Source organism: Zophobas morio, unplaced genomic scaffold (assembly GCF_036711695.1).
Source record: "Zophobas morio isolate AGI-343-1 ecotype UQ-CSIRO unplaced genomic scaffold, CSIRO_AGI_Zmor_V1 ptg000040l, whole genome shotgun sequence".
Taxonomy (NCBI): Eukaryota; Metazoa; Arthropoda; class Insecta; order Coleoptera; family Tenebrionidae; genus Zophobas; species Zophobas morio.
This window is the reverse complement of record NW_026972145.1, coordinates 3,579,883-3,607,648: the sequence shown is the minus strand read 5'-3', so window position 1 is coordinate 3,607,648 and position 27,766 is coordinate 3,579,883. Positions and strand designations below refer to the sequence as shown.

The following is a 27,766-nucleotide window of genomic DNA, read 5'->3' as shown; positions in this document are numbered from 1 at the left end:
TTACAAATAAAACCAAAACGACTTTATTTGCGAAAAAAATTTCACACAACTGTAACTGCAATAATATTTTTCTGTTTTTTTGCTTGCTCCTGACAATACTTACTGCACCAACATGGTGCACCGAAAATATTCACAGCTCTACAGATCCTCTAACCAAGTTGACGACACAACCAACCGTTAAAAAAATACTCTGTACAGCTTTAAATATCGACTTAATCCATAAAAAAACCTCAATCAATAATTTTGATCTTACACAAACAGAACGCAACTACCGTCATTACAATCGTTCGACAGGTGCCAAGATTGCATCGAATCGCACATGATGAGAAAAACACAAGTTTTACACATTAAGGCACCTATTCGGCGGGGCCCCGTCTTGTCGATTAATAGTGCGGGGGCCCCGTTAAAAATTTTATTCATCAACGAAGTTACAGTGAAACTGCTGCAAACGAGTATGACCTGCTCGAAATGGAATGAATCAGTGTTATGAGATGCACGACCACGTGACTGCTGTTTCCGAAACAAACACGAAATTATAATAAAAAAAAAGAAATGCGCTCGCGGGAAATGCGTGGGCCGGCCCAACAATACAACATACAACAAACAATAATATTAATAATAATAATAATTAAAAAAAAAAAACAATAAAATTTTGTGAGAAATAACAAAAGTGCTTAAAATAACCTTACAGACGACAGAAATTGAAGCGAACTCCTGATTGTGGTTACGTTTTTTCTTTTCGTTTTTGTTTTTAAGCTTAAGTTAAATTAACTAAGTCACTATACACTTCCGTCTGAAATCTCTTCGACTTTGTCTATTATGAATGATGACGTCACGATAGACCATTATCAATATACAAGCTTAAATTAGAGCTTAAGGTAGAGAATAACCAAGGCCGTCGACCTACAACTAAAAACAACTAAAATTGAGCTAATTTGGATAAGTAGGCCTCGATTATTTCTAAGTACAGTCTTGAACGAATTAAACGAGTCGAGACAATTGGTTCGTCGCGGACTGTACACGGTTCCGCGACGTAAACGATAACTAGATGTAAAAAATGTAAATGGAAGCTTTGTATATTAAAAACAGTCCCAACTTAGTGTAAACAAAAAAAAAATTAATAGAGTGAAAATTGACGGGTCCACCGTCATGAGGTCTCGCTCAGTCTAAATAAAAAGTCGGCGACGATTGCACTCGTATGAAAGTGAGGTTATGTGTGTTGGGTCGACAGCGTAGCTCCGGTCGCCTAACCCTACTTTAAAGTAAAAACCCGATGACGGCGCACCCCCTCCTAATCGTAGGTACTTATACCTATAACGTGTGTAAAAAAAAAAGAAAAAAAACGGGAAAACTTTTTCTCCTAATACAAACCGACTCACCGACGTCTGTAACAGTCATTTGAGGGATGTTACCAACTAAACAAACTCAAAACTTACTAATAAAAAATCAACGTTTCCGGGAGGAGTGGGGGGACTTGGGAGGGGACCAATGACAATTACCTAGACCACAGCGCGTGGATTACCGCTAAGGGGCGGGTCCGTGCTGCTGCGCCTGCGGGTGCTGGTGGGGCAGCATGACGGGTATGTGGTGCTGCGGGGGCGGGGGCTGCTGGAGGTACTGCATGTTCTGCATCATGTGCGGCTGGAAGATGGAACACATGATGGGCGGGATCTGGGGGTGGGTCTGGGGCGGGGGCGCCGCCTGGTACTGCTGGGGCGGCGGCTGGGGGCCCTGGCCGGGCGTGTACTGGGGCGGCTGCGCGGGGCTGGGCGCGTTCGACGGGTTCGGGGGCAGGTACTGGATCTGCGGCTGCGTCTCGTACATGCGGAGGGCGTGCATCTGGGGGTAGGCCTGCGGGTTGATGCCCGGCGGGTAGACGAACTGCTGGATGGGCGGCGCGAGGAGCGGCTGGCCGGTGGCGGCGGCCACCTGCATCTGGCTGGTCACGTCGGTGCGCATCTGGCCCATGGGGACTGGAAACGAGGGCGGCGTAACGCAAGCGGCTCGGGCGCGCAGCACCGAAAGCGACTCACTTTTCCTCATGCGGCTGCCCTGGGGCTGCTGGTACTGCGGCGGGTTCGTCATCATGTAGCCGAGGGGCATGACGACGGGCATGTGCGGCTGGCCGACGGGGCCGCTCACGGTCGCCGGGATGTAGGGGCTGTGACTAGGGGTCTGCGGGGTGTGGGGGCGGCTCGCCGACGGCGTGCTCGGCGACCTGAGGATAATACGATTAATATACACAGAGAAGTACACGGAGATAGCGTTCCGACGTCCACAGTTCAACAAACTTTTTTTAGAAAAACAAAAATTTCCAAAAATGTTTGAAAACTTTAAATAACATTTTCTTTAAACATTTTTAAAAATAGAAAAGATTAAAAAAAATGTAAAATTAAAGATGATCCAGAAAAGTAGAAATAAGAAGAAAGGTTTTTTTTTATAGAATTTTCTCTTCAAAGTTTTTCTGGCAAGTTAAAAAAATGCAAAAATTTCTTTTAAAAAATTTTTGCAAATTCTAAATTACATTTTTTCCAAGTTATAAATAAATTGTACACATTTAAGTCATTTTTGGACCGAATTTCACAAAATAAAAAGCAAAAACACAATTTTCAAAAATTTTTTAGGTTTGTTAAAATTAAAGATGATGGAGGACTAAAGAGATTTTTTTTTATAGAATTTCCAGAAAGTTCTTTTTTAAACAGATTAACAAAATAAAAAATGTTTTCAAAAATTTTTCGAAATTTTAAATTAGATTTCTTATAGGATATAAATCGATTTTGTATATTTACGTCATTTTTGTGTAACATTTCGAAAAAATATAATAAAATGGCAATTTCTTTTTAGAATTATTTAGAGATGAAATTAGAGAAGATCTAGGGAAAAAAAATATTTTTATAGAATTTTCATAGAGTTAAAGCTCATTTAGTTTTTCTGGCAAGTTAAAATAAATGCAAAAAAATTCGTTCTCAAAAATTTTTGGAAATTTTGAATTACATTTTTTCTAGGTTATAAGTAAATTTTATACTTTTAAAAGTCATTTTTGTAGCATATTTCAGAAAAAATAAAAGGCAAAAAGCAATTTTCAAAAATGTTCTCAAAATTTTTTAGATTTGTTAAAATTAAAGATGATAGAGGAATAAAAAAATTTTTTTATAGAATTTCCAGAAAGTTAAAAATGCGAGTTCTAAATTTTTTAAACAGATCAACAACAAAAAATGTTTTCAAAAATTTTTCGAAATTTTAAATTAGATTTCTTATAGGATATAAATCGATTTTATATATTTAAGTCATTTGTGTCACATTTCGAAAAATTATAATAAACCGGCAAATTTTTTTTTTTTAGAATTATTCAGAGATGAAATTAGAGAAGATTCAGGGAAAATTATATTTTTTATAGAATTTCCAGAGAACTCAAAGTTTTTTCTGGCATATTAAAAAAATACAAAAAAATCTTTCTCAAAAATTTTTGGAAATTTTAAATTACATTTTATTGGAACTAGTAGGTGCTGGCGGTTGCCTACACATTGTAATAGTTAAAAAAATTAATACTTTTTATAGAATTTCCAGAAAGGCAAACGTCATTTAGTTTGTTCTGGCAAGTTAAAAAATGAAAAATCTTTTTCAAAAATTTTTGGAAATTTTAAATTACATTTTTTTCTAGGTTATAAATATTTTTTTTACATTTAAAAGTCATTTTGGTGGCACATTTCAGAAAAAAATAAATAAAAGGCAAAGAGTAATTTTCAATAAAGTTCTAAAAATTAAGTTTCGAAAATTTTTAGATTTGTCAAAATTAAAAATGATCGACGAAAAAAAGATGTTTTTTTTTTAGAATTTCCAAAAGGTTAAAACTGGAACTTCTTTTTCAAACAAAAAAATTAAAAAATGTTCGAAATTTTAATTAGATTTCCCGTGGGGTATAAATCGATTTTGTATATTTAAGAAGACATTTTTTGCATCACATTTCGAAAAAATATAATAAAACGGCAAACATTTTTTTTTTAGAAATATTTAGAGATGAAATTAAGAGATGATCGAACAAAAATTAATACTTTTTATAGAATTTCCAGAAAGGCAAACATCATTTCGTTTTTTCTGGCAAGTTAAAAAACGAAAAAAAATCTTTTTCAAAAGTTTTTGGAAATTTTAAATTACATTTTTTCTAGGTTATAAATATTTTTTTTACATTTAAAAGTCACTTTGGTAGCACATTTCAGAAAAAATAAATAAAAGGCAAAGAGCAATTTTCAAAAAAGTACTAAAAATTAAGTTTCGAAAATTTTTAGATTTGTCAAAATTAAAAATGATCGACGAAAAAAGATGTTTTTTTAGAATTTTCAAAAAGTTAAAACTGGAACTTCTTTTTCAAACAAAAAAATCAAAAAATGTTCGAAATTTTAATTAGATTTCCTGTGGGATATAAATCGATTTTGTATATTTAAGAAGTAATTTTTTGCATCACATTTCGAAAAAATACATACAATAAAACGACAATTTTTTTTTAGAATTATTTAGAGATGAAATTAAGAGATGATCGAAGAAAAATTAATCCTTTTTATAGAATTTTTTTTTTTGTTTAAATTTTTAGATTTGTCAAAATTAAAAATGATCGACCAAAAAAGATTTTTTTTAATAGAATTTCCAAAAGGTTAAAACTGGAACTTCTTTTTTAAACAGAATAACAAAAAAATATATATATATTTTTCGAAATTTTAATTAATTTCCTGTAGGATATAAATCGATTTTGTATATTTAAGAAGTCATTTTTTGCATCACATTTCGAAAAAATATAATAAAACGGCAATTTTTTTTACAATTATTTAGAGATGAAATTAAGAGATGGTCGAGGAAAAATTAATACTTTTTATAGAAGTTCCAGAAAGGCACACGTCATTAAGTTTTTTTTTCTGGAATGTTAAAAAAATGCAAAAAATGTTTTCAAAAATTTTTCGAAATTTTAAATTAGATTTATTATAGAATATGTATAAATCGATATTGTCATTTTTGTGTCACATTTCGAAAAAATATAATAAAACAATTTCTTTTTAAAATTATTTAGAGATGAAATTAGAGAAGATCCAGAGAAAAAAAAAATTTATAGAATTTTCATGGAGTTAAAACTCATTTAGTTTTTTCTGGCAAGTTCAAAAATGCAAAACAATTATTTTTCAAAAATTTTTGGAAATTTTGAATTACATTTTTTCTAGGTAATAAATAAATTTTGTACCTTTAAAAGTCATTTTTGCATCCCATTTCGAAAAAATATAATAAAACGGCAATTTTTTTACAATTATTTGGAGATGAAATTAAGAGATGATCGACGAAAAATTAATACTTTTTATAGAATTTCCAGAGAGGCAAACGTCATTTTCTTTTTTCTAGAAAGTTAAAAAATGCAAAAAATTCTTTTTAAAAAAGTTTTGGAATTTTGAATTACGTTTTTTCTAGGTAATAAATAAATTGTATACATTTCAAAGTCATTTTTGGACCACATTTCACAAAATATAAATAAAAGGCAAAAAGCAATTTTCAAAAATGTTCTAAAAAATTGATGGAGGAATAAAGATATATTTTTTTTTAATAGAAATTCCAGAAAGTAAAAAATGGGAGTTCTTTTTTAAACAGATTAACAACTAAAAAATGTTTTAAAAAATTTTTCGAAATTTTAAATTATATTTCTTATAGGATATAAATCGATTTTGTATATTTAAGACATTTTTGTGTCACATTTCGAAAAATTATAATAAAACGGCAAATTTTTTTTTTTAGAATTATTTAAAGATGAAATTACAGAAAATCCAGGGAAAAAGAAATATTTTTAATAGAATTTCCAGAGAATTAATACTCATTTAGTTTTTTCTGGTAAATTAAAAAATTCTTTCTCAAAAATTTTTGGAAATTTTGAATTACATTTTTTCTAGGTTATAAGTAAATTTTATACATTTAAAAGTAATTTTTGTAGCACATTTCAGAAAAAATAAATAAAAGGCAAAAACAATTTTCAAAAATGTTCTCAAAATTTTTTAGATTTGTTAAAATTAAAGATGATGGAGGAATAAAGAAATTTTTTTATAGAATTTCCAGAAAGTTAAAAATGCGAGTTCTAAATTTTTTAAACAGATTAACAACAAAAAATGTTTTCAAAAATTTTTCGAAATTTTAAATCAGATTTCTTATAGAATATAAATCGATTTTGTATATTTACGTCATTTTTGTGTCACATTTCGAAAAAATATAATAAAACAATTTCTTTTTAGAATTATTTAGAGATGAAATTAGAGAAGATCCAGAGAAAAAGAAATATTTTTTTATAGAATTTTCATAAAGTTAAAACTCATTTAGTTTTTTCAGGCAAGTTAAAAAGGCAAAAAATTCTTTTTCAAAAATTTTTGGAAATTTTGAATTACGTTTTTCTAGGTAATAAATAAATTTTATACATTTTAAAGTCATTTTTGCATCCCATTTCGAAAAAATATAATAAAATGGCAATTTTTTTGGAATTATTTAGAGATGAAATTAGAGAAGATCCAGAGAAAAAGAAATATTTTTTTATAGAATTTTCAAAGAGTTAAAACTCATTTAGTTTTTTCTGGCAAGTTAAAAAAATGCAAAAAAACTCGTTCTCAAAAATTTTTGGAAATTTTGAATTGCATTTTTTCTAGGTTATAAATAAATTTTATACATTTAAGTCATTTTTGTAGCACATTTCAGTAAAAATTAATAAAAAGCAAAAAGCATTTTCAAAATGTTCCAAAAATTAAATGTCGAAAATTTTTAAAAATTGTTAAAATTCAAGACGATCCTGGGAAAGATTTTTTTAATAGAATTTCCAGAAAGTTAAAACTTCCTTTTTAAACAGACTAAAAAAAAATCCAAAAATTTTTCAAAATTTTAAATTAGATTTCCTGTGGGTCCATTTTTGCATCACATTTGGAAAAAATATAATAAACGGCAAACAAATTTTTTAGAATAATTTAGAGATGATCGAGGGAAAAAGATATGTTCACACAGAATTTCCAAAAAAAAATATGGGATTTTTTTTTCAACAAATTTCGAAAAAAAAAAATATAAACATTGTTTTGAAATTTTGAATTACATGTGATTTTGAACATGTAAGCCAGTTTTGTGGCACATCTTAAATAAAATAAAACGACCAAAAACAATTTTCAAAAATATTCTAAAAATTAAGTTTCAATTTTTTTTTTTTTATTTGTTAAAATTAAAGACGATCCAGCGAACGAGATTTTTTTTATAGAATTTTCAGAAAATTAAAACTGCGAGTTCTTTTTTATACAGGTTAACAAAAAAAAAACATTTTTTTTTATTTTTTCGAAATTTTAAATTAAATTTCCTGGATATAAAGCGATTTTCTATAATTTTGAAGTCATTTTTTTGTATCACATTAGAAAATACATAAAAAGGCATTTTTTTAGGAAAATAAGATGTTTTCATAAAATTTCCAAAAAGTTAAAAACCGAGTTACTTTTCTAAATCTCGAAAAAAAAAAAACAAAAATTGCAAACGTTTTCAAATTTTAGAAATTTTAAATTACATTTTCTGATTTAGTATATTTAAAACTAATTTTTTGTGGTCCATTAAAAAATAATAAAAAATGTTCTAAAAATTTTGAAAAAGTTCCGTTAAAATTAAAGATGATTGAGGAAAAAAAATCTGTTTAATAATATTTGCAGAAAGTCTAAACTAAGGTCTCTTTCTAATAGACTTAAAAAACAAAACTGTAAAATTTATTTTCAAAAATTTTTGAAAATTTAACAATTTTCAAAAATGTCTAAAATGTGTTTTTTAATTTGTTAAAATTAAAGATGATGGAGGGCAAGAGTTGACGATCAAAACAAAAAAAAAAAAAAAATCGCAAAAAATATTTTTTTTGTTTTCAAATTTTCAAAAATGTTATATTTTTTTTATTTGTTTAAATTAAAAATGATCGAAGGAAAAAACATCAGTTTCTATAGAATGTCCAGAAAGTTAAAACTTTTTTCTGATAGATTATCAAAAAAACAAAAAATTAGAAAAAAAATGTTTTCAAAAATTTTCAGAAATTTTAAATTAGGTTTCCTGGATGATATAAAACGATTTTCTACATTTAAAAGTAATTTGTGGTACATTTCAAAAAAAATAAATAGAATGAAAAATATAAAAGAAATTTGAAAAAAGTGTTGGAAATAATAATAAAAAAAAAGGTCAAAACATTTTCATTTTTTAGACTTCTACTACAATTTCCAAAAAGTTCCTTTCCTAGATTAAAAAAATAATTTAGAAATATATTTTAAAAATTCCAAATATAGCAGATTTCCAATTTAGAAAATGAAGTAATTTTTGTGGAACATCTCAGAAAATATAGTAAATTTTCAAAAATGTGCTGAAAATAAAAGAACAAAAAATTTAATGTTTTTTTTTAATTTTTGGAAACTTTAAATTCGAGTTTCTATTGGATATAAATCAACTTAGTAGATTTAAAACTTTTTTGTGGCTCATTAAAAAAAAATAAAAGTCAAAACACAATTGTCAAAAATGTCGTCAGACTTTAAAAAACAAAAAATTGTAAAACATCTTTTCAATTTTTTTTTTTAATTTGTTAAAATTAAAAATGATAAGGGGCAAGAGTTGTTTTTTTTTTATTTCCAAAAAGTTATAACTGAGTTTTTTCTAACAGATCAAAAAAAAATCGCAAAAAATATTTTTGTTTTCAAATTTTTAAGTTTTATATTTTTTTTCGATTTTAGATTTAAAAAAATGCTTGAAAAATGGTCGATAATATGAAAAGTACCAAAGTCAGTTTTAACTTATCAAATACTAGCCCCGCCCACCCACCCTCTATTTTCTTGGAAGGTATGTCATCTGCCAAAATCTGTCTTATCTTAGCAAATATTAGCCCCACCCGCCCACTCCCTCACCTCATTCTAACGACTAATTTTATTTCTGTTCAGTATAAGATCATTCCATCCATTCAGAGCGGATAAAACTAATCACCGAAATGGAGCCCGGGTGGGTGGGCGGGGCTAATTATGTTCTTCTGTCGAGTGGGAGTGGAAACTAATAGAATCTGGGATGTGAAAAAAGTAAAAAAAGCACTAAATCAGAAAAACAACCGAGAAATCTAACATTTGAAAAATCTGAAAAAAATTACTAAATCTAAATATTCAAAAATTTAAATATACAAAATTTTGGAACTGAATTCTAAATAAATTGAAAATTTGAAAGTTTAAAAAAATTAAAATTGAAAACTCGAAAAACTGCAAATTGAATAATCGAAAAAAAAAATAAAAAATCCAGTTGAAAAACAAAAAATTCAAAAATTTTAACTTCAAAACTCGAAAAATTGAACCAACAAGAAACTGAAAGACCGAAAAATTGAAAAAATTGAAACAAAAAATTAAAAAATCAAGAAGACGAAAGTAGAAAAATCGAATATTTGAAAAATTTGAAAATTGAAAAAATAAAAAAACTGTCAAATCCTAATATTCAATAGTTAATAAATACAAAATTTTAGGACTGAAATCTAGAAAAATTGTAGATCTAAAAATTAAAGAAACAAAAAATTTGAAAATGTAAAAAATGAAGAAACGAAAAATTAAAAAAACCAAACAATTCAAAATCTGTAAACTTAAAAATTGAAATTGAAAACTAGAAAAGTTATAAAAAACCGAAACACAAAAAGGGAAAAATGGAAAAATCTGAAGAAATGAAAAATTAAAAAATCCAAATATTCAAAAATTAAAAAATACAAAATTTTGGAACTAAATTCTAAATAAATTGAAAATTGGGAAGTTTAAAAAAAATACAAAACTCGAAAAATTGCAAATTGAACAAGCGAAAAAATCAAAAATTTGAAAATTCAAAAATTTTGACTTCAAAACTGGAAAAATTGAAGCAACAAGAAACTGAGAATCTTCAGAAGGTTAAAACTAAGTTCTTTTTCTAACAGATGACCAAAAAACAAAAAACGGGAAAAAATTATTTATACAAATTTTCAGAAATTTTAAATTATATAAAACGATTTTCTATTTTTTTTTTTTGGCACATTCCAAAAAAATTAAATAAAAAAAAATTCAAAAATGTGCTACAAATTAAAAAAAGTTTGTAAAATTCTTAGAAATTTTATACAAATTGCTAAAAAATTTGAGAAGATTGGTATTTAAGGTGACGTCCGCACTCTGACGTCATTCTACAGTCGGACGTCACAACGCCGGTAAATTGTTAACCAGTGGACGTCAGAACGATGGTCATATATAAAATTCTCAGTATATACCTCGGTTGGAAAGGCTTAGCTGCCGGATTCAAGACGAACTCCTTCGCGTTCGGGTTCAGCGTGCTCTTCTTGAACGTGTTCGTGACCTTCTCCACCACGTCCTGCTGCGGCGAGATCGACTGCTGCGGCTGCTGCGGCGGCGTGTTCTGCGGCGGCGGCTTAGCCTGCGGCTGCGGCTGCACCTGCGGCGGCGGCGGTGCCGCCATCTGATCCATAGGCACTTGTCCGGGCAGCGTCGGCGGCGGCTGCTCCGCCGGCGGCAGCTTGAAGTCCTGCGCGAACCCGTGCAGCTCCTTGATCGTGTCGTCCCTCGGGTGCCTGTGTCCCATCGCCGCTTCCGGCGGCGGCGGCGCCTTCGCCGGCTCCTGGTACCCCTGCGGCGGGCCGTTGTTGCTCCCCGGATACACCCCCCGCGGCCCCCGCATCGGCGGCTTGGCGTCGCCGTTCATCTGCTGCGCCGCCTTCTGCCCCATCTGCGGCGGCCGCTGCATCTGGCCGCCGTAGCCGTGGGGCGGCGTGTGCGAGTGCGGGCGGCCGTGGTGCTGCGGCTGCATGCCCATCTGCGGCATGTGCGGCATCACGTTGTTGGGGACGGGCGCCGGCGACGGGTGCGTGGGGTACGCCATCGGCGGCGGGGCCGTCCCTTTCGGCGACGGCGCGTTCTGCGCCTGGGGCGGGGGCGGCGTGCTGCGCACCAGCTTGCCCGAGTTCTGGTTCTTCCGCTTCGCCGGGGGGATGTACTTGTCGTTGGGCTCCTGGTTGGGGCGCGCCACCGCCGCGAACGCCGCCTCCTCGTCCCCGTTCTCGAGCTCGAGCCGCGCCTTGTACTGGGGCTGGTTCTCTATCTCGTTGGCGATCTGCGTGGCCTTGGCCTCGGCCTCCCGGTAGTCGGCGGTGTCGGCGCTGCGCAGCGGCACCGTGTAGCCCTTGAGGGACTGGTCGAAGGTGCTCGTCACGCCGTACTCCTGCTCGTTCTTCCTGAACATGTCGTTCGCGTCCCAGCCGTTGGCGTTCTCGAGCTCGAGGGGGACGTTCTCGCCGCCGCCGCCGTTCACGCCGGAGGAGGCGTCCCACGGCTCGAGCTCCTTCTCCTCGGACTTGGTGCTGTTGCCGTTGAGGCGGGCCGATATCGCCGTGTCGGTTTGAAACGTGTCCTTGGTCGGGTACTCGAGGTCGACGTCGCGGGCCTCCATCGTCGAGATGTCGCCCGACTTGAAGATCAGCTTGTCGACGAGGCTGTCGGCGATCAGGGTCTGGGCGGGGCCGTTCGGGTTGTCGACTTTCGCGGCCACCTCGAGGACGACGTCGAAGTTGCTCGAGAACGTCTTGAACACGCCTGAAAAATACAACTCATGATAATCTTCAAGGACTAATATCGAAAAAAAGCAGATAACTCGATCTGACTGAATGTCGACCTTTCTGAATTTTTGACAGTTAACAGTTGGTCAACTAAGATTTGTCGAACTTCATTGTTGAAACTGATACTGCTATCTTATCAAGTACTAGCCCCGCCCACCCACCCCCCTCTTGTCATTCTAACGACTAATTTCATTTCTGTTCAGTATAAGATCACCATTTTATTCAGATTGGATAAAATTAATCACTGAAATGGAGACAGGGTGGGTGGGCGGGGCTAATTATGTTCTGAAAATATCAAAATATGTAGTTGAAAAATGGTCGAAAATGTCAAAAGTGCCAAAATCTGTCATGAAAAATCGAAAGACTGAAGAATGTAAAAATTGAAAAATTGAAAATTCGAAAAATAAAAAGATTGAAAATTCGAATATCGAATAATCGAAAAGTAAAAAAATTGGAAAGTCTAAAACTGAGGAGTGGAAAAATTGAAAAAAATCGAAGAATTGAAAATGGAAAAATGCAGAAATTGAGAAGAAATGAAACCAATTGAAAATTCGAATATCGAAAACTTGAAAATTGAAGAAATCGGAAAACCGAAAATCGAAAATCTAAAAATCCAAGAATCAAAATACAGAAAAAAAGAAATATAGAAAGTCGAAAATCCTAGAACCGAAAATGCAAAATTAAAAAAATTCGAAAAATGGAAATGTTGAAAAATAGAATAACCAAGAAATCGGAATATCGAAATATTGAAAAACAGAAACAGCAAGAATCAAAAAATCGAAAGGTAAAAAAATCGAGAAACTGAAGAATGTAATTGGAAATTTGAGAATTCGAAACTAAAAAATTGAAAATTTTGAATATCGAAAGATCCAAAGGTAAAGAAAATTGAAAGTCTAAATAAAATTGACGAATGGAAAAATTGAAAAAATCACAAATCAAAAATTCGAAAATGCGGAAATTTTAAAAATCGAATAATTGAAAAATTGAAAAGGAACGAAACCAACTGAAAATTCGAATATCGAAAAAAAATCGAAAATTCGATGAAAATATTCCAAAACATGAAAATCCAACAAATCGGAAAATCTAAAAATCGAAGAATCGAAATATAGAAATAAAGATATGTGCATCGAAAGTTGGAAAGTCGAAAATTCTAATATCGAAAAATTAGAATTAAAAAAATTCGAATATCGAAAAATCGAAAATTCCACATCTGGAAAATGGGAAATTTGAAAAATCGAGAAGCCGAAAAGTTAAAAAATCGAATAACTGATAAATTGAAACATCGAAATATTGAAAAACTGAAAAATTGAGCAATCAAAAAATCGAGAAAAGTAAAAAATTGAAAATTTGAATATGGAAAGATCGAAAAATAAAAAAAATTAATTGACGAGCGGAAAAATGGGAAAAATGGAAAAAACACAAATCAAAAAATCGAAAATGCGGAAATTTTAAAAATTGAAGATTTGAAAAACTGAAAAATCGAGGAATCGAAAAGAAATGAAACCAAATTTGACCGGGTGGGTGGGTGGGGCTTATTATGTTCAGAGAATGTCCAACTAATTTTCGAAAATGGCTGGAAAATGGTCGAAAATGTCAAAAGTGCCAAAATCAGTTCGAACTGAACAAATATTAGCCCCGCCCACCCACCCACTATTTTCTTGGAAGGTATTTGATTTGCCAAGATCAGTTTTATCTTAGCAAGACCTAGCCCCGCCCACCCCCCACTTCCTTTTCTCATTCTAAGGACTAATTTTATTTCTTTTCAGTATACGATCATTCATTTCATTCATTTAGGATAAAATAAATCACTGAAAAAAGAAACTAAAAATCGAAAAATTGAAAAAAGGAAAAATCAAAAAATCGGAAAAAGTGAAAAATCGAACATTTGAAAAATCTAAAAATTAAATAAATGAAAAATTACTAAATCTAAAATTAAAAAATACAAAATTTTGGAACTGAATTCAAAATAAAATGAAAATTTGGAAGTTTAAAAAAATTAAAATAGGAAACTCGAAAAATTGCAAATTGAACAATCCAAAAAAAACATCAAAAATTTCCAAAGTCGAAAAAATAAAAAATTCAAACAAATTTGAAAATTCAAAAATTTTAACTTCAAAACTCGAAAAATTAAAGCAACAAGAAAACGAAAGTTGAAAAATCTAAAAAATGCAAAAATGAAAAATCACAAAATCGAAATATTAATAGTTAAAAAAAACAACCTTTCGGGAGTGACATCTACAAAAATATGTAGATCTAAAAATTAAAAATCCAAAAGAATTGAAAAATCTAAAAAATGAAGAAACGAATAAAAAAATAAAAAGCTTGAAAATTCGAATATCGAATAATCGAAAAGTAAAAAATTTGAAAGGAGTGGAAAAATTGAAAAATCGAGAAATCTAAAAGAAATGAAACCAACTGAAAATTCGATGAATAGAAAACTTGAAGATCCAAGAAATCGGAAAAGGAAAACCGAAAACCTAATAATCCAAGAATGGAAATATCGAAAAAAGAAATATAGAAAGTCGAAAAGTCGATAATCAAAATTAAAAGAACTTGAATATCGAAAAATCGAAAACTCCAAATTTGGAAAATTGAAAATTTGAAAAATCGAATACCTGCGAAATACTGAAAAACTGAAACACGGAGAAATCGAGAACTCGAAAAATAAAAAAAATGAAAAGTAAAAAAACGAAAAATCGAAAAGTAAAAAAAAATCAAAATTTGAACCTGAGAGCGGAAAAATTGAAAAAACCACCAATCAAAATCAAAAATTCCAAAATTCAAAAATTTTGAAAACTGAGAAACTGAACAGGAATGAAACCAAGTGAAATTTCGAATATCGAAAAAAATCGAAAATTCGATGAATCAAAAATTCCAAAACATGAAAATCCCAGAAACCGGAAAAACGATAAATCGAAAATCTAAAGAACGAAGAATCAAAGTCGAAAAATCAATATTAAAAAAAAATCGAATATCGAAAAATCTTATCAAATACTATCCCCGCCCACCCACCCTCTATTTTCTTGGAAGCTATGTGATTTGCCAAAATCAGCCTTATCTTAGCAAGTTCTAGCCCTGCCCACCCCCCTCTTCTCATTCTTACTACTAATTTTATTTCTTATCAGTATAAGATGATTCATTTCATTCATTTCGGATAAAATGAATAACCGAAAAGGAGGCAGGGTGGGTGGGTGGGGCTAAGTATATTGAAAAATTGTCTAATTAATCCCCGGAAATGGCTGAAAAATGGTCGAAAATGTTAAAAGTGCCAAAATCATGAAGAATATAAAAAGATTGAAAATTCGAATATCGAATAATCGAAAAGTAAAAAAAATTGAAAAGTCTAAAACTGATTGGAAAAATTTAATAAATCACAAATCTGAAACAATTGAAAATTCGAACATCGAAAAAAAATTGAAAATTCGATGAATGAATTAATAAAAAACTTGAAAATCCAAGAAATCAGAAAACCGAAAATCTAAAAATCAAAATTAAAAAAATTCTACTATCGACAAATCTAAATTTTCAAAAATCGATAATTCCAAATAAATAAATCGAAATATGGAGAAGTGAACCATCGAGAAATCGAGAACTCGAGAAATCAAAAAATCGAAGTTAAAAAAATGAAAAATTGAGAAACTGAAGAATGGAATTGGAAATTTGAGACCTCGAAAAGTAAAAAGGCGGAAATTTAAATATCGAAAGATCGAAAAGTAAAAAAAATTGACGAGCGGTAAAATTGAAAAAACCACAATTCGAAAATGCGAAAATGCGGAAATTTTAAAAATCGACGAATTGAAAAATTGAAAAATCGAGAAATCGAAAAGAAATGACACCAAATGAAAATTCGAATATCGAAAAAAAGGCGAAAATTCGATGAATGAAATAGCAAAATTTGAAAATCCAAGAAATCCGGAAACCCGAAAATCGAAAATCTAAAAACCCAAGAATCGAAATATACAAAAAAAGAAATGTAGAAAGTTGAAAAGTTTGAAATTCTAGAATCGAAAAATCAAAATTAAAAAAATTCTAATACCGAAAAATCGATAAATTGAAAAATAGAAAATTCCAAATTAGGAATATTGAAAATTTGAAAAATCGAAAAGTTAAAAAAATGAAAAATCGAGAAACTGAAGAATGCAATTGGGAATTTGAGACTTCGAAAAGTAAAAAATTGGAAATTTGAATATCGAAAGATCGAAAAATAAAAAAATTGAAAAGTCTAAAATTGACGAGCGGAAAAATTGAAAAAATCACAAATCAAAAATTCGAAAAAATTTTAAAAATCGAAAAATCGAGGAATTAAAAAGGCATGAAACCAATTGAAAATTCGAATATCGAAAACCTGAAAATCTCAGAAATAGGAAAAACGAAAATCGAGAATCTAAAAACGAAGAATCGAAATGTAGAAGAAAAAGATATATCGAAAGTCGAAAAGTGAAAAATTCTAAAATCGAAAAATCAGAATTAAAAAAAATGGAATATCGAAAAAAAATCAGAAAATCAAAAAAACTGTAAAATCAAACATTTGAAAAATCTGAAAATTGAAGAAATGAAAAATTACAAAATCCAACATTTAAAAATTTAAAAATACAAAATTTTGGAACTAAATTCTAAATAAATTGAAAATTTGAAAGTTTCAAAAAAAATAAAATTGAAAACTAGAAAAATTGTACATTGAACAATCGAAAAAAAAACTCCAAAGTTGAAAAAACAAAAAATTCAAAAATCAAAAATTCGGAAATTCAAAAATTTTAACTTCAAAACTCGAAAAATTGAAGCAACAAGAAGCTGAAAGATCGAAAAATTAAAAAATTAATAAAAACGAAAGTTGAAAAATCGAATACATATTTGAAAAATTTGGAAATTGAAAAAATAAAAAAATTGTCAAATCGTAATATTCAATAGTTAATAAATACAGAGAAAAATTGTAGATCTAAAAACTAAATACCAAAAAAATTGAAAATCTAAAAAATCAAGATATGAACAATTAAAAAAATCAAACAATTCAAAATCTGTAAACTTAAATATTGAAATTGGAAACTATGAAAATTGTAAAAAACCGAAAAACAAAGTTTAAGAAATGAAAATATTGAAAAGTTGGAAAATTGAAAAAAGCAAAAAGGAAAAAATCGAAAAATCTGAAGAAATGAAAAATTAAAAAATTTAAAAAAATTGAAAAGCTGAAAAATAAAAAAATTAAAACATTTAGACTTGAAACTCGAAAATTTGAAGTAATAAAAAACTAAAGATCCAAAAATTGAAGAAAGGAAAAATAAAAATATCAGAAAAAGAACTGAAAAATCGAACATTTGAAAAATCTGAAAATTGAAGAAATGAAAAATTACAAAATCCAAATATTCAAAAATTAAAAAATACAAAATTTTGGGACTGAATTCTAAATAAATTGAAAATTTGAAAGTTTAAAAAAATTAAAATAGTATTAACTCGAAAAACTGCAAATTGAACAATCGAAAAAAAATCAAAAATTTCCAAAGTTGAAAAAATAAAAATTCAAAACTTGAAAAATTGAAGCAACAAGAAACTGAAAGATCGCAAAATTAAAAAATCAAGAAAAAGAAAGTTGAAAAATCGAATTTTCGAAAAATTTCAATAATTTAAAAGACACAAAATTTTGGGTCTAAAAAAAAAGTAGATCTAAAAATTACATATCCAAAAGAAGTGAAAAATCTAAAAAATTAAGAAACGAATAAAAAAATAAAAAGATTAAAAATTCGAATATCGAATAATCGAAAAAAAAAATCGAAAAATAAAAAGATTGAAACTTCGAATATCGAAAAAAAAACGAAAATTCGATGAATGAAATAATAGAAACCTTGAAAATCCAAGAAATCGGAAAAGGAAAATCGAAAACCTAAAAATCCAAGAATGGAAATATAGAAAAAAGAAATCTAAAAAGTCGATAATCAAAATTAAAAAACTTGAATATCGAAAAATCGAAAACTCTAAATTTGGGAAATTGAAAATTTGAAAAATCTAAAAGCCGAAAAGTTGAAAAATCGAATAACTGCGAAATTAAAACAGCGAAATATTGAAAAACTGAAACACCGAGGAATCGAGAACTCGAAAAATAAAAAAAAATGAAAAGTAAAAAAAAATCAAAATCTGAAGCTGAAGAGCGGAAAAATTGAAAAAACCACTAATCAAAAATTCCAAAATTCGAAAATTTTAAAAATTGAAAAATTGAACAGGAATAAAACCAAATGAAAATTCGAATATCGAAAAAAATCGAAAATTCGATAAATGAAAAATGCCAAAATATGAAAATCACAGAAATCAGAAAAACGATAAATCGAAAATCTAAAAAACGAAGAATCAAAGTCGAAAAATCAATATTAAAAAAAATCGAATATCGAAAAATCTTATCAAATACTAGCCCCGCCCACCCACCCTCTATTTTCTTGGAAGCTATGTGATTTGCCAAAATCAGCCTTATCTTAGCAAGTACTAGCCCTGCCCCCCCCCCCCCTTCTCATTCTTACTACTAATTTTATTTCTTTTCAGTACAAGATGATTCATTTCATTCATTTCGGATAAAATGAATAACTGAAAAGGAGGCAGGGTGGGTGGGTGGGGCCAAGTATATTCAAAAGTTGTCCAATTAATTCCCGGAAATGGCTGAAAAATGATCGAAAATGTCAAAAGTGCCAAAATCAGTTTCAACTTATCAAATATTAGCCCCGCCCACCCACCCTCTATTTTCTTAGAGAATATGTGATTTGCCAAAATCAGTCTTATCTTAGCAAGCACTACCCCCCCCCCCCCCCTTCTCATTTTAAGAACTAATTTTATTTCTTTTCAGTACAAAGTCATTAATTTCGGATAAAATCAATCACTGAAAAGGAGACCGTGTGGGTGGGCGGGGCTAATTATGTTCTTCTATGGAGTCGGAATGGAAACTAAGCTAATTTTCGAACACACAAAAAACGGAAAAATGAGTGAAATTCCGCAACGATTTTCGCTTTTAAAAAAACTAAATTATTTTTACCTTCCCATACTACGCCGGACGCCGTTTTAATGCGAACAACGTTTCCGATTTGTAGAGTGGCTGAATGCATGAAATGTGCATTGTTGTAGACCCCTTCGGCTATAACAGATCTGGTCCTCTGGGTCCTGAAACGAAATTCCAATAAATAAACGAAAACAACACAACTAGAGAGCACCCAATAAATAAAACCGCTCGACGCACTGATTAATTACCACAACTGGTTTGCCACAATTACGACCATAATTGAAAAAACCTGAGCAATTGACTAGTTTATTTTAATTAAGGGGCGTTTCCGCACAAGTATGCCCCTAATAATTGATGTTAAGACTTAAGATTGAGCGAACGCAGAAAAATAACGAACAAATAAATAAAATTTGCTTAAATATCGTATCGATAGCCGCAGTGGCAATAACCTCGACCGGCTCACTAACTACATCTTGCAATTTAGATAAATTACAAGGGAAGGACGCTCGTTAACGACTTTATTATGTAAGGATTAATTATTTCGTAGCAATGTTTATTTTCATAGTTACTTACTTTGTAAACACGACTAAATGAGTACCGAGTTGGCTCTAAAATCAGCTTTAGTCTTCCTGAATGAAATACTCCGTACAGGAAGAGCCTGACCGTGCATATATTGAGCAATTCTAGCCATTCATGGTTTCGTTACAGGAGTGGCTTCAGTGACATCAAAAAAAAAAAATTTAAACATAAATCGTTGATTATTCTTCCACGCGAGCAGCAAAGCATTACTAAGCTATCTCCCAATGATAATATTATTTATATTTCAAGCTCGAGCAACCATTCTCCAGCGGTACAAACAACAATTGCGTTTTTCAATGCTTGATCCTACATGTTTTGCAAAAAAAATGTGCACTCAATTCCGGCGAAATCGCGTGTTAAATCGCTCTGAGTCGGTGTGATTGGTTTTGAGGCGATGTTGATAACGCTGTAATCGAAGATGGCAGGAAGTCGGCCTTGCGATGGGCGCGTTTTGGCGTCGCGTCGTGTGGAACGGAGACGCGAATTAAATGAGTTCTGAATTATTAAAATAAAAATGTAAAATTGATGGGTTCAAGAGCTCGCATTTCGAATCGCTAACCAAATAATGGAGGGCGTTGAACTGGGAGTTGGTGATAGATGGATGTGTTAGTTTAACAAGACGCCGATGTTGTTGAAGAGATAATTTGGTCATTGGACTACTAACGATTCTTATTTAGGATTTATTTATTATTAAATCACAAAATATCACTAGACAGTAAAAAATGTAAATCTATATAGATAAAAATTCGATAAGATTTCGTTAATCATCCGTCAAATTTAAAATCTAGGCGACTAGGAGTTCTTCAAGGAGGTGCAGTTGGACCTACATCATTTATTATTCCTATGAATGACTTTAACATCGAAAAATCTGAACAAATGGAATTGTATAACAATATTTATACTTCTCCATTTGTGGTTTATGAAATTTCGAAAATAGTTGAAAAATGGTGGAAAATGTCAAAAGTGCCAAAATCAGTCTTATCTTGTCAAATACTAACCCCGCCCACCCACCCTCTATTTTTTCACAGGATACGTGATTTGCCAAAATCAGTCTTATCGTAGCAAGTACTAAAACCCCGCCCACCCACCCTCTATTTTCTTGTAGGATAATTATGTTCCGAAAATGTCAAAAGTGCCAAAATCTGTCTTGAAAAACCGAAAGACTGAAGAATGGAACTGAAAATTTGAGAAATCGAAAAGAAAAAAAAAAACTGACAAGTGACAAGTCGAAAAATCGAAAAATAAAAAGATTGAAAATTCGAATATCGAATATTCGAAAAGTAAAAAAAATTGAAAAGTCTAAAACTGAGGATTGGAAAATTTAATAAATCACAAATCTAAAACAATTGAAAATTCGAACATCGAAAAAAAATCGAAAAATGAATTAATAGAAAACTTGAAAATCCAAGAAATCAGAAAACCGAAAATCGAAAATCCAAAAATCAAAATTAAAAAAATTCTAATATCGAAAAATCTAAATTTTGAAAAATCGATAATTCCAAATTTGGAAAATTGAAAATTTGAAAAATCGAAATATTGAGAAGTGAAACATCGAGAAATCGAGAACTCGAAAAATAAAAAAAAAAATCGAGAAACTGAAGAATAGAATTTGAGACTTCGAAAAGTAAAAAATTGGAAATTTGAATATCGAGAGATCGAAAAGTAAAAAAAATGAAAAGTCTAAAATTGTCGAGCAGAAAAATTGAAAAAAATCACAAATCAAAAATTCGAAAATACGGAAATTTTAAAAATCGAAGAATTGAAAAATTGAAAAATCGAGAAATCGAAAAGAAATGAAACCAACTGAAAATTCGAATATTGAAAAAAAGTCGAAAATTCGATGAATGAAATAATAGCAAAACTTGAAAATCCAAGAAATCCGAAAACCCAAAAGTCGAAAATCTAAAATTCCAAGAATCGAAATATACAAAAAAAAAAAATGTAGAAAGTCGAAAAGTCTGAAATTCCAGAATCGAAAAATCAATTAAAAAAAATTCTAATATCGAAAAATCGATGAATGGAAAAACCGAAAATTCCAAATTTGAAAAATTGAAAATTTGAAAAATCGAATTATTGAAAAACTGAAATATCGAGACTATCGAGAACTCGAGAAATCAAAAAATCGAAAAGTTAAAAAAATGAAAAATCGGGAAACTGAAGAACGGAATTGGAAATTTGAATATCGAAAGATCGAAAAGTAAAAAAATTGAGGAAAGTCTAAAATTGACGAACGGAAAAATTGAAAAAATCACAAATCAAAAATTCGAAAATTCGGAAATTTTATAAATCGAAGACTTGAAAAATTGAAAAATCGAGAAATCGAAGACATGAAACCAACTGAAAATTCGAATCTCGAAAAAAGTCGAAAATTCGATGAATGAAATAATAGGAAAACTTGAAAATCCAAGAAATCCGAAAACCCAAAAATCGAAAATCTAAAATTCCAAGAATCGAAATATACAAAAAAGAAATGTAGAAAGTCGAAAAGTCGAAAATTCTAGAATCGAAAAATCAAAATTAAAAAAATTCAAATACCAAAAAATCGATAATTCCAAATTTGGAAAACTGAAAATTTGAAAAATCGAATTATTGAAAAACTGAAACATCAAGAACTCGAGAATACAAAAAATCGAAAAGTTAAAAAAATGAAAAATCGAGAAACTGAAGAATGGTATTGGAAATTTGAGACTTCGAAAAGTAAAAAATTAGAAATTTGAATATCGAGATAGAAAAATAAAAAAATTGAAAATCTAAAACTGACGGGCGGAAAAATTGAAAAAAATCACAAATCAAAAATTCGGAAATGCGAAAATTTTAAAAATCGAAGAATTGAAAAATTTAAAAATCGAGAAATCGAAAAGAAATGAAACCAATTGAAAATTCGAATATCGAAAACATGAAAATCCCAGAAATAGGAAAAACGAAAATCGAAAATCTGAAAAACGAAGAATCGAAATGTAGAAAAAAAGATATATCGAAGAAAGTCGAAAAGTGAAAAATTCTAAAATCGAAAAATCAGAATTAAAAAAAATGGAATATCAAAGAAAAATCAGAAAATCAGAAAAACAACTGAAAAATCGAACATTTGAAAAATCTGAAAATTGAAGAAATGAAAAATTACAAAATCCAAATGTTCATAAATACAAAAATTTTGGAACTGAATTCTAAATAAATCGAAAATTTACAAATTAAAAAAAATAAATTGAAAACTCGAAAATTTGGAAATTGTACAATCGAAAAAAAATTAAAAAATCCAAATTTGAAAAAACAAAAAATTCAAAAATCCAAAAAGTTTAACTTCAAACCTCGAAAAATTGAAGCAACAAGAAACTGAAAGATTGAAAAATTGCAACGAAAAATTAAAAAATCAACAAAACGAAAGTTGAAAATCGAATACTTGAAAAAGTTGAAAATTAAAAAAATTAAAAAATTATCAAATCGTAATATTCAATAGTTAATACAAAATTTTAGAACTGAAATCTATAAAAATTTTTAGATCTAAAAATTAAAGAAAAAAAAATTGAAAATCTAAAAAATGAAGAAATGAAAAATTAAAAAATTAACAATTCAAAATCTGAAAACTTAAAAATTGAATTTGATCCAGACAAATTATAAAAAACGAAAAACAAAAAGTTTAAGAGAAAAATATTCAAAAGTTGGAAAATTGAAAAAAACAAAAAAAAGGAAAAATCGAAAAATCTGACGAAATGAAAAATTCAAAAATAAATTTAGACTTGAAACTCGAAAATGTGAAGAAACAAAAAACTGAAGATCCAAAAACTGAAAAAAGGAAAAATAAAAAAATCAGAAAAATAACTGAAAAATTGAACATTTGAAAAATCTAAAAATTGAAGAAATGAAAAATTAGTAAATCAAAATTAAAAAATACAAAATTTTGGAACTCAATTCTAAATAAATTGAAAATTTGGAAGTATTAAAAAATTAAAATAGAAAACTCGAAAAACTGCAAATTGAACAATCCAAAAAAAAATCAAAAATTTCCAAAGTTGAAAAAATAAAAAATTCAAAAATTTGGAAACTCGAAAATTCAAAAATTTTAGCTTCAAAACTCGAAAAATTGAAGCAACAAGGAACTGAAAGATCGGAAAATTAAAAAATCAAGAAAATAAAAGTTGAAAAATCGAATATTTGAAAAATCTGAAAACTGCAAAAATGATAAATTACAAAATCGAAATATTAAATAGTTGAAAAATACAAAATTTTTGGAACTGACATCTAAAAAAATTGTAGATCTAAAAATTAAAAATCCAAAAGAATTGAAAAATCTAAAAAATGAGGAAAAAAATAAAAACGAATAAAAAAATAAAAATATCGAATAATCGAAAAGTAAAAAATTTGAAAACTCTAAAACTGAGGAGTGGAAAAATTGAAAAGATCACAAATCGAACATTTTTAAAATCGAAGACCTGAAAAATTGAAAAATCGAGAAATCGAAAAGAAATGAAAGCAACTGAAAATTTGAATATCGAAAAAAATCGAAAACTTGAAAATCCAAGAAATGGGAAAACGAAAATCGAAAATCAAAAAATCCAAGACTCGAAACATGGAAAAAAAGAAATATAGAAAGTCGAAAAGTCGAAAATTCTAAAATCCAAAAATCAAAATTAAAAAAAATCGAATATCGAAAAAAAACAGAAGATCAGAAAAACAATGAAAAATCGAACATTTGAAAAATCTGAAAATTGAAGAAATAAAAAATTACAAAATTCAAAAATTTTAAAATACAAAATTTTCGAAAAATTGCAAATTGAACAATCGAAAAAAAATTCCAAAGTTGAAAAAACAAAAAATTCAAAAATTCGGAAATTCAAAAATTTTAACTTCAAAACTCGAAAATTGAAGCAACAAGAAACTGAAAGATCGAAAAATTGAAACAAAAAATTAAAAAATCATGAAAACGAAAGTTGAAAAATTGAAAATTGAAAAAATAAAAAAATTGTCAAATCGTAATATTCAAAAGTTAATAAATACGAAATTTTAGAACTGAAGTCTAGAAAAATTTTAGATCTAAAAACTAAAGAAACAAAAAAATTGAAAATCTGAAAACTTAAAAATTTAAATTGAAAACTAAAAAAATTATAAAAAACCGAAAAACAAAATGTTTAAAAAAGAAAAATATTCAATGGAAAATTGAAAAAAACAATGACGAAATGACAAATTCGACAATAAATTAACTTGAAACTCGAAAATGTGAAGAAACAAAAAACTAAGATCGAAAAATTGAACATTTGAAAAATCTAAAAATTAAAGATATGAAATATTACTAAATCTAAAAATTAAAAATACAACATTTTGGAACTGAATTCTAAATAAATTGAAAATTTGAAAGTCTAAAAAAATAACATGGAAAACTCGAAAAATTGTAATTTCAACAATCGAAAAAAAATCAAAAATTTCCAAAGATGAAAAAACAAAAATTTTAAAACTCAAAAATTTAAAAATTTTAACTTCAAAACTCGAAAAATTGAAGCAACAAGAAACTGAACAATCGAAAATTAAAAAACCAAGAAAACGAAAGCTGAAAAATCGATTATTTGAAAAATCTGAAAACTGCAAAAATGAAAAATTACAAAATCGAAATATTCAATAGTTGAAAAATACAAAATTTTCGAACTGACATCTAAAAAAATTGTAGATCTTAAAATTAAAAATCCAAAAGAATTGAAAAATCTAAAAAATGAAGAAATGAATTAAAAAAAAAATTGGAATATCGAATAAAGTAAAAAATTTGAAAAGTCTAAAACTAAGGAGCGGAAAAATTGAAAAAATCATAAACCGGAAATTCCAAAAATTGAAAAATTTTAAAATCGAGAAGTCGAAAAAAAAAATTAAACCAATTGAAAATTCGGATATCGAAAAAAAATCGAAAATTCGATGAATGAAATAATTGAAACCTTGAAAATCCGAGAAATCAGAAAAGGAAAATCGAAAATCTAAAAATCCAAGAATGGAAATACAGAAAAAAAAATATCGGAAGCGGAAAAACCACAATTAAAAAAAATGGAATATCGAAAAATCTTGTCAAATTTGGGAAATTGAAAATTTGAAATATCGAAATACTGAAAAACCGAAACATCGAGAAATCGAGAACTCGAAAAATTCAAAAATCGAAAAATAAAAAAATGAAAAATCGAAAAACCGAATAGTAAAAAAATTGAAAATTTGAATATCGAAAGATCGAAAATTAAAAAAATCAAAGTCTGAAACTGAAGAACGGAAAAATTGAAAAAACCACTAATCAAAAATTCCAAAATTCGAAAATTTTAAAAATTGAACAGGAATGAAACCAAGTGAAAATTCGAATATCGAAAAAAATTGCAAATTCGATAATTGAAAAATTCCAAAACATGAAAATCCCAGAAATCGGAGAAACGATAAATCGAAAATCTAAAAAACGAAGAATCGAAATGTAGAAAAAGACAACAAATTCTAGCCCCGCCCACCCACCCTCTTCTTATTCTAACGACTATAGTATAAGATCATTCATTTCATTCTGACCGGATAAAACCAATCACTGAAATGGAGGCAGGGTGGGTGGGCGGCCTAATTACGTCAAATTCTGGAACCGAAATCTAGAAAAATTGTAGATCTAAAATTTAAAGAAACAAAAAATTTTGAAAAATGCAAAAGAATTGAAAATCTAAAAAATGAAGAAATGAAAAATTTTAGAAATCAAACAATTCAAAAACAAAAACTTAAAAATTGAGATGGAAAACTGGAAAAATTGTAAAAAACCGAAAAACAAAATTTAAAAAATTCAAAAATTCAAAAGCGCTGAAAAATCAAAAAATCAAAAAATTTAGACTTGAAAACTTGAAAATTATAAGAAACAAAAACCAAAGATCCAAAAATTGAAGAAACCAAAAATTAAAAAATCAGAAAAACAAACGTTGAAAAAAAAAATTTTAAGTTGCAATGTCGAGAAATTAAAGAAAAACAACCGAAAAATTACAAAATTTTGAAAATGCTTTCTAAATAAATTGAAAATTTGAAAGTTTGAAAAAGATAAAATCGAAAACTCGAAAAACTGCAAATTAAACAATTGTTTCCCAAGTCACAGTGTGACATAAAATGCAATAAAAGCCGAATTTAATGACAAGTTGAACACTATAGAAATATGTATCCAACAAGAGTTTTACATCAAAAAATGTCAAAAATTTTAGCAGAAATTATGAGTACGATGTAAAATGTTCTATGTATCATATCATAAGTCAATTTAAAATCAAAGTAACCAGTGGCAAGTGAAAAATGCTAACAAAAAGCATTTTATTTTATACTTTGACAAAAATAAAACAAAAAATAAAAAATGTGAAGTGAAATTTACCCCGAGGCCCAGCCGAGTTGCTACCACATTCAGTTCTAGGACAGAATATAGAACGATTTTTTTTGTTCCCTCAACATAAATTTTGTCCTCTTGTTTAATACTAGAGTGTCTAACTCTGCTATGCTCATGTGACTGTTGAAACATTCAATCAGAAGTAAAAAAATGACAGATACGTGCAAAGCCAACTCGATCAATCAAATTTTCCACACTCTACATTTTTTATTTCTTTAGGTAACAAGTTAAGCAAAACCGCGCACAAATTTACCAGAAAACCGTGAATCAAACATCTGTGACTCATTTAAAAACAAAACGATTTACGTTTATGTTTGTGTTGATAAAATTCTAATCAGGGATCACAATACCGATGAATAAAAATTACCAAACTTGACCTTGCTTGTGATTACAGTTTTATGTGGTGTTAAAGACAGCAATTAATGTAACTTGTAAATCGCGGAAATAAAATAAAAATGTAAAATTGATGGGTTCAACAGCTCCCAAATTAACCCACAAGCAACTAATCAAGGCCGCTGAACCCCACAAACCCATCATAGGCCTACTAATCTAATAAGATACCGATGGGAAGAACATGAGATAAAGTGATGATTCATGCCTGTGGTAATTGAGAGGAGAAACTCAACCCGAAACCAAACAAATGGGCGAACTGTCAGGGGGGCGCTTGGGGTTGAAAGCGAGCATTGGGTGATCCCTGATGGGGCACAAATTCGTCACACTAGAAGGAACGCTCGAGGAGGTTTTTGGTGGTTAAAAGCGCCTGGTTGCGCCCGAGAGCGACGCCCGCGTGACAGCCCCCTTCGCCAACGCACCCACAGCCCCCTTACTAACCTCACAGGCCCTCTGTTTTTCCTCTTGTTGTTCATCTCACCGTTACCGTGGTGGCCGGTATGGTCCTTGTTTCTCGTCGGTACCGGAATTTTGGAGTCGTTGGCTGGAACCTGCTCTAAAGAAATACGCACGAGGAACGTGATCGACCCTCAGACAACAAAGCTCGAAGACACCTACAAGCCACAAAATGGCTCAGTGACGTAATCACGATCTCGGCGATCTCACCCTCACCTCTTCACATTCGCGGCAGGCGGCTCGGGGGCGGCGTCCTGCTGGCGGCACGTCGGGGGCCTGGCGGATGGGTGCTCAAAAAACCAATTCCTTTAACAACAAACAATTAGAACACAGCATTTGCAGAGTGTTGTCTGTCAGACTGACATGGACAGACTGCGCAGGC

At 29.9% G+C, this 27,766-nt stretch overlaps 1 protein-coding gene across 2 annotated transcripts; it reads right to left on the bottom strand.

The window, feature by feature from the left end:
* Positions 1-27,766, bottom strand: LOC135140429 (ataxin-2 homolog). 2 transcript variants are annotated; one of them, XM_064070969.1, is made up of 6 exons: positions 27,601-27,766; positions 27,370-27,542; positions 18,639-18,763; positions 10,271-11,606; positions 2,034-2,218; positions 1-1,973 (listed from the first exon to the last, which is right to left on the bottom strand). In XM_064070969.1, the coding sequence occupies exons 2-6, from the start codon at positions 27,402-27,404 to the stop codon at positions 1,525-1,527; spliced, it is 2,130 nt and encodes a 709-aa protein (XP_063927039.1). In that variant the 5' UTR covers positions 27,405-27,542; positions 27,601-27,766; the 3' UTR covers positions 1-1,524. The 2 variants fall into 2 exon arrangements, with proteins under 2 accessions (XP_063927039.1, XP_063927038.1); XM_064070968.1 differs by having other exon boundaries at positions 1-2,218.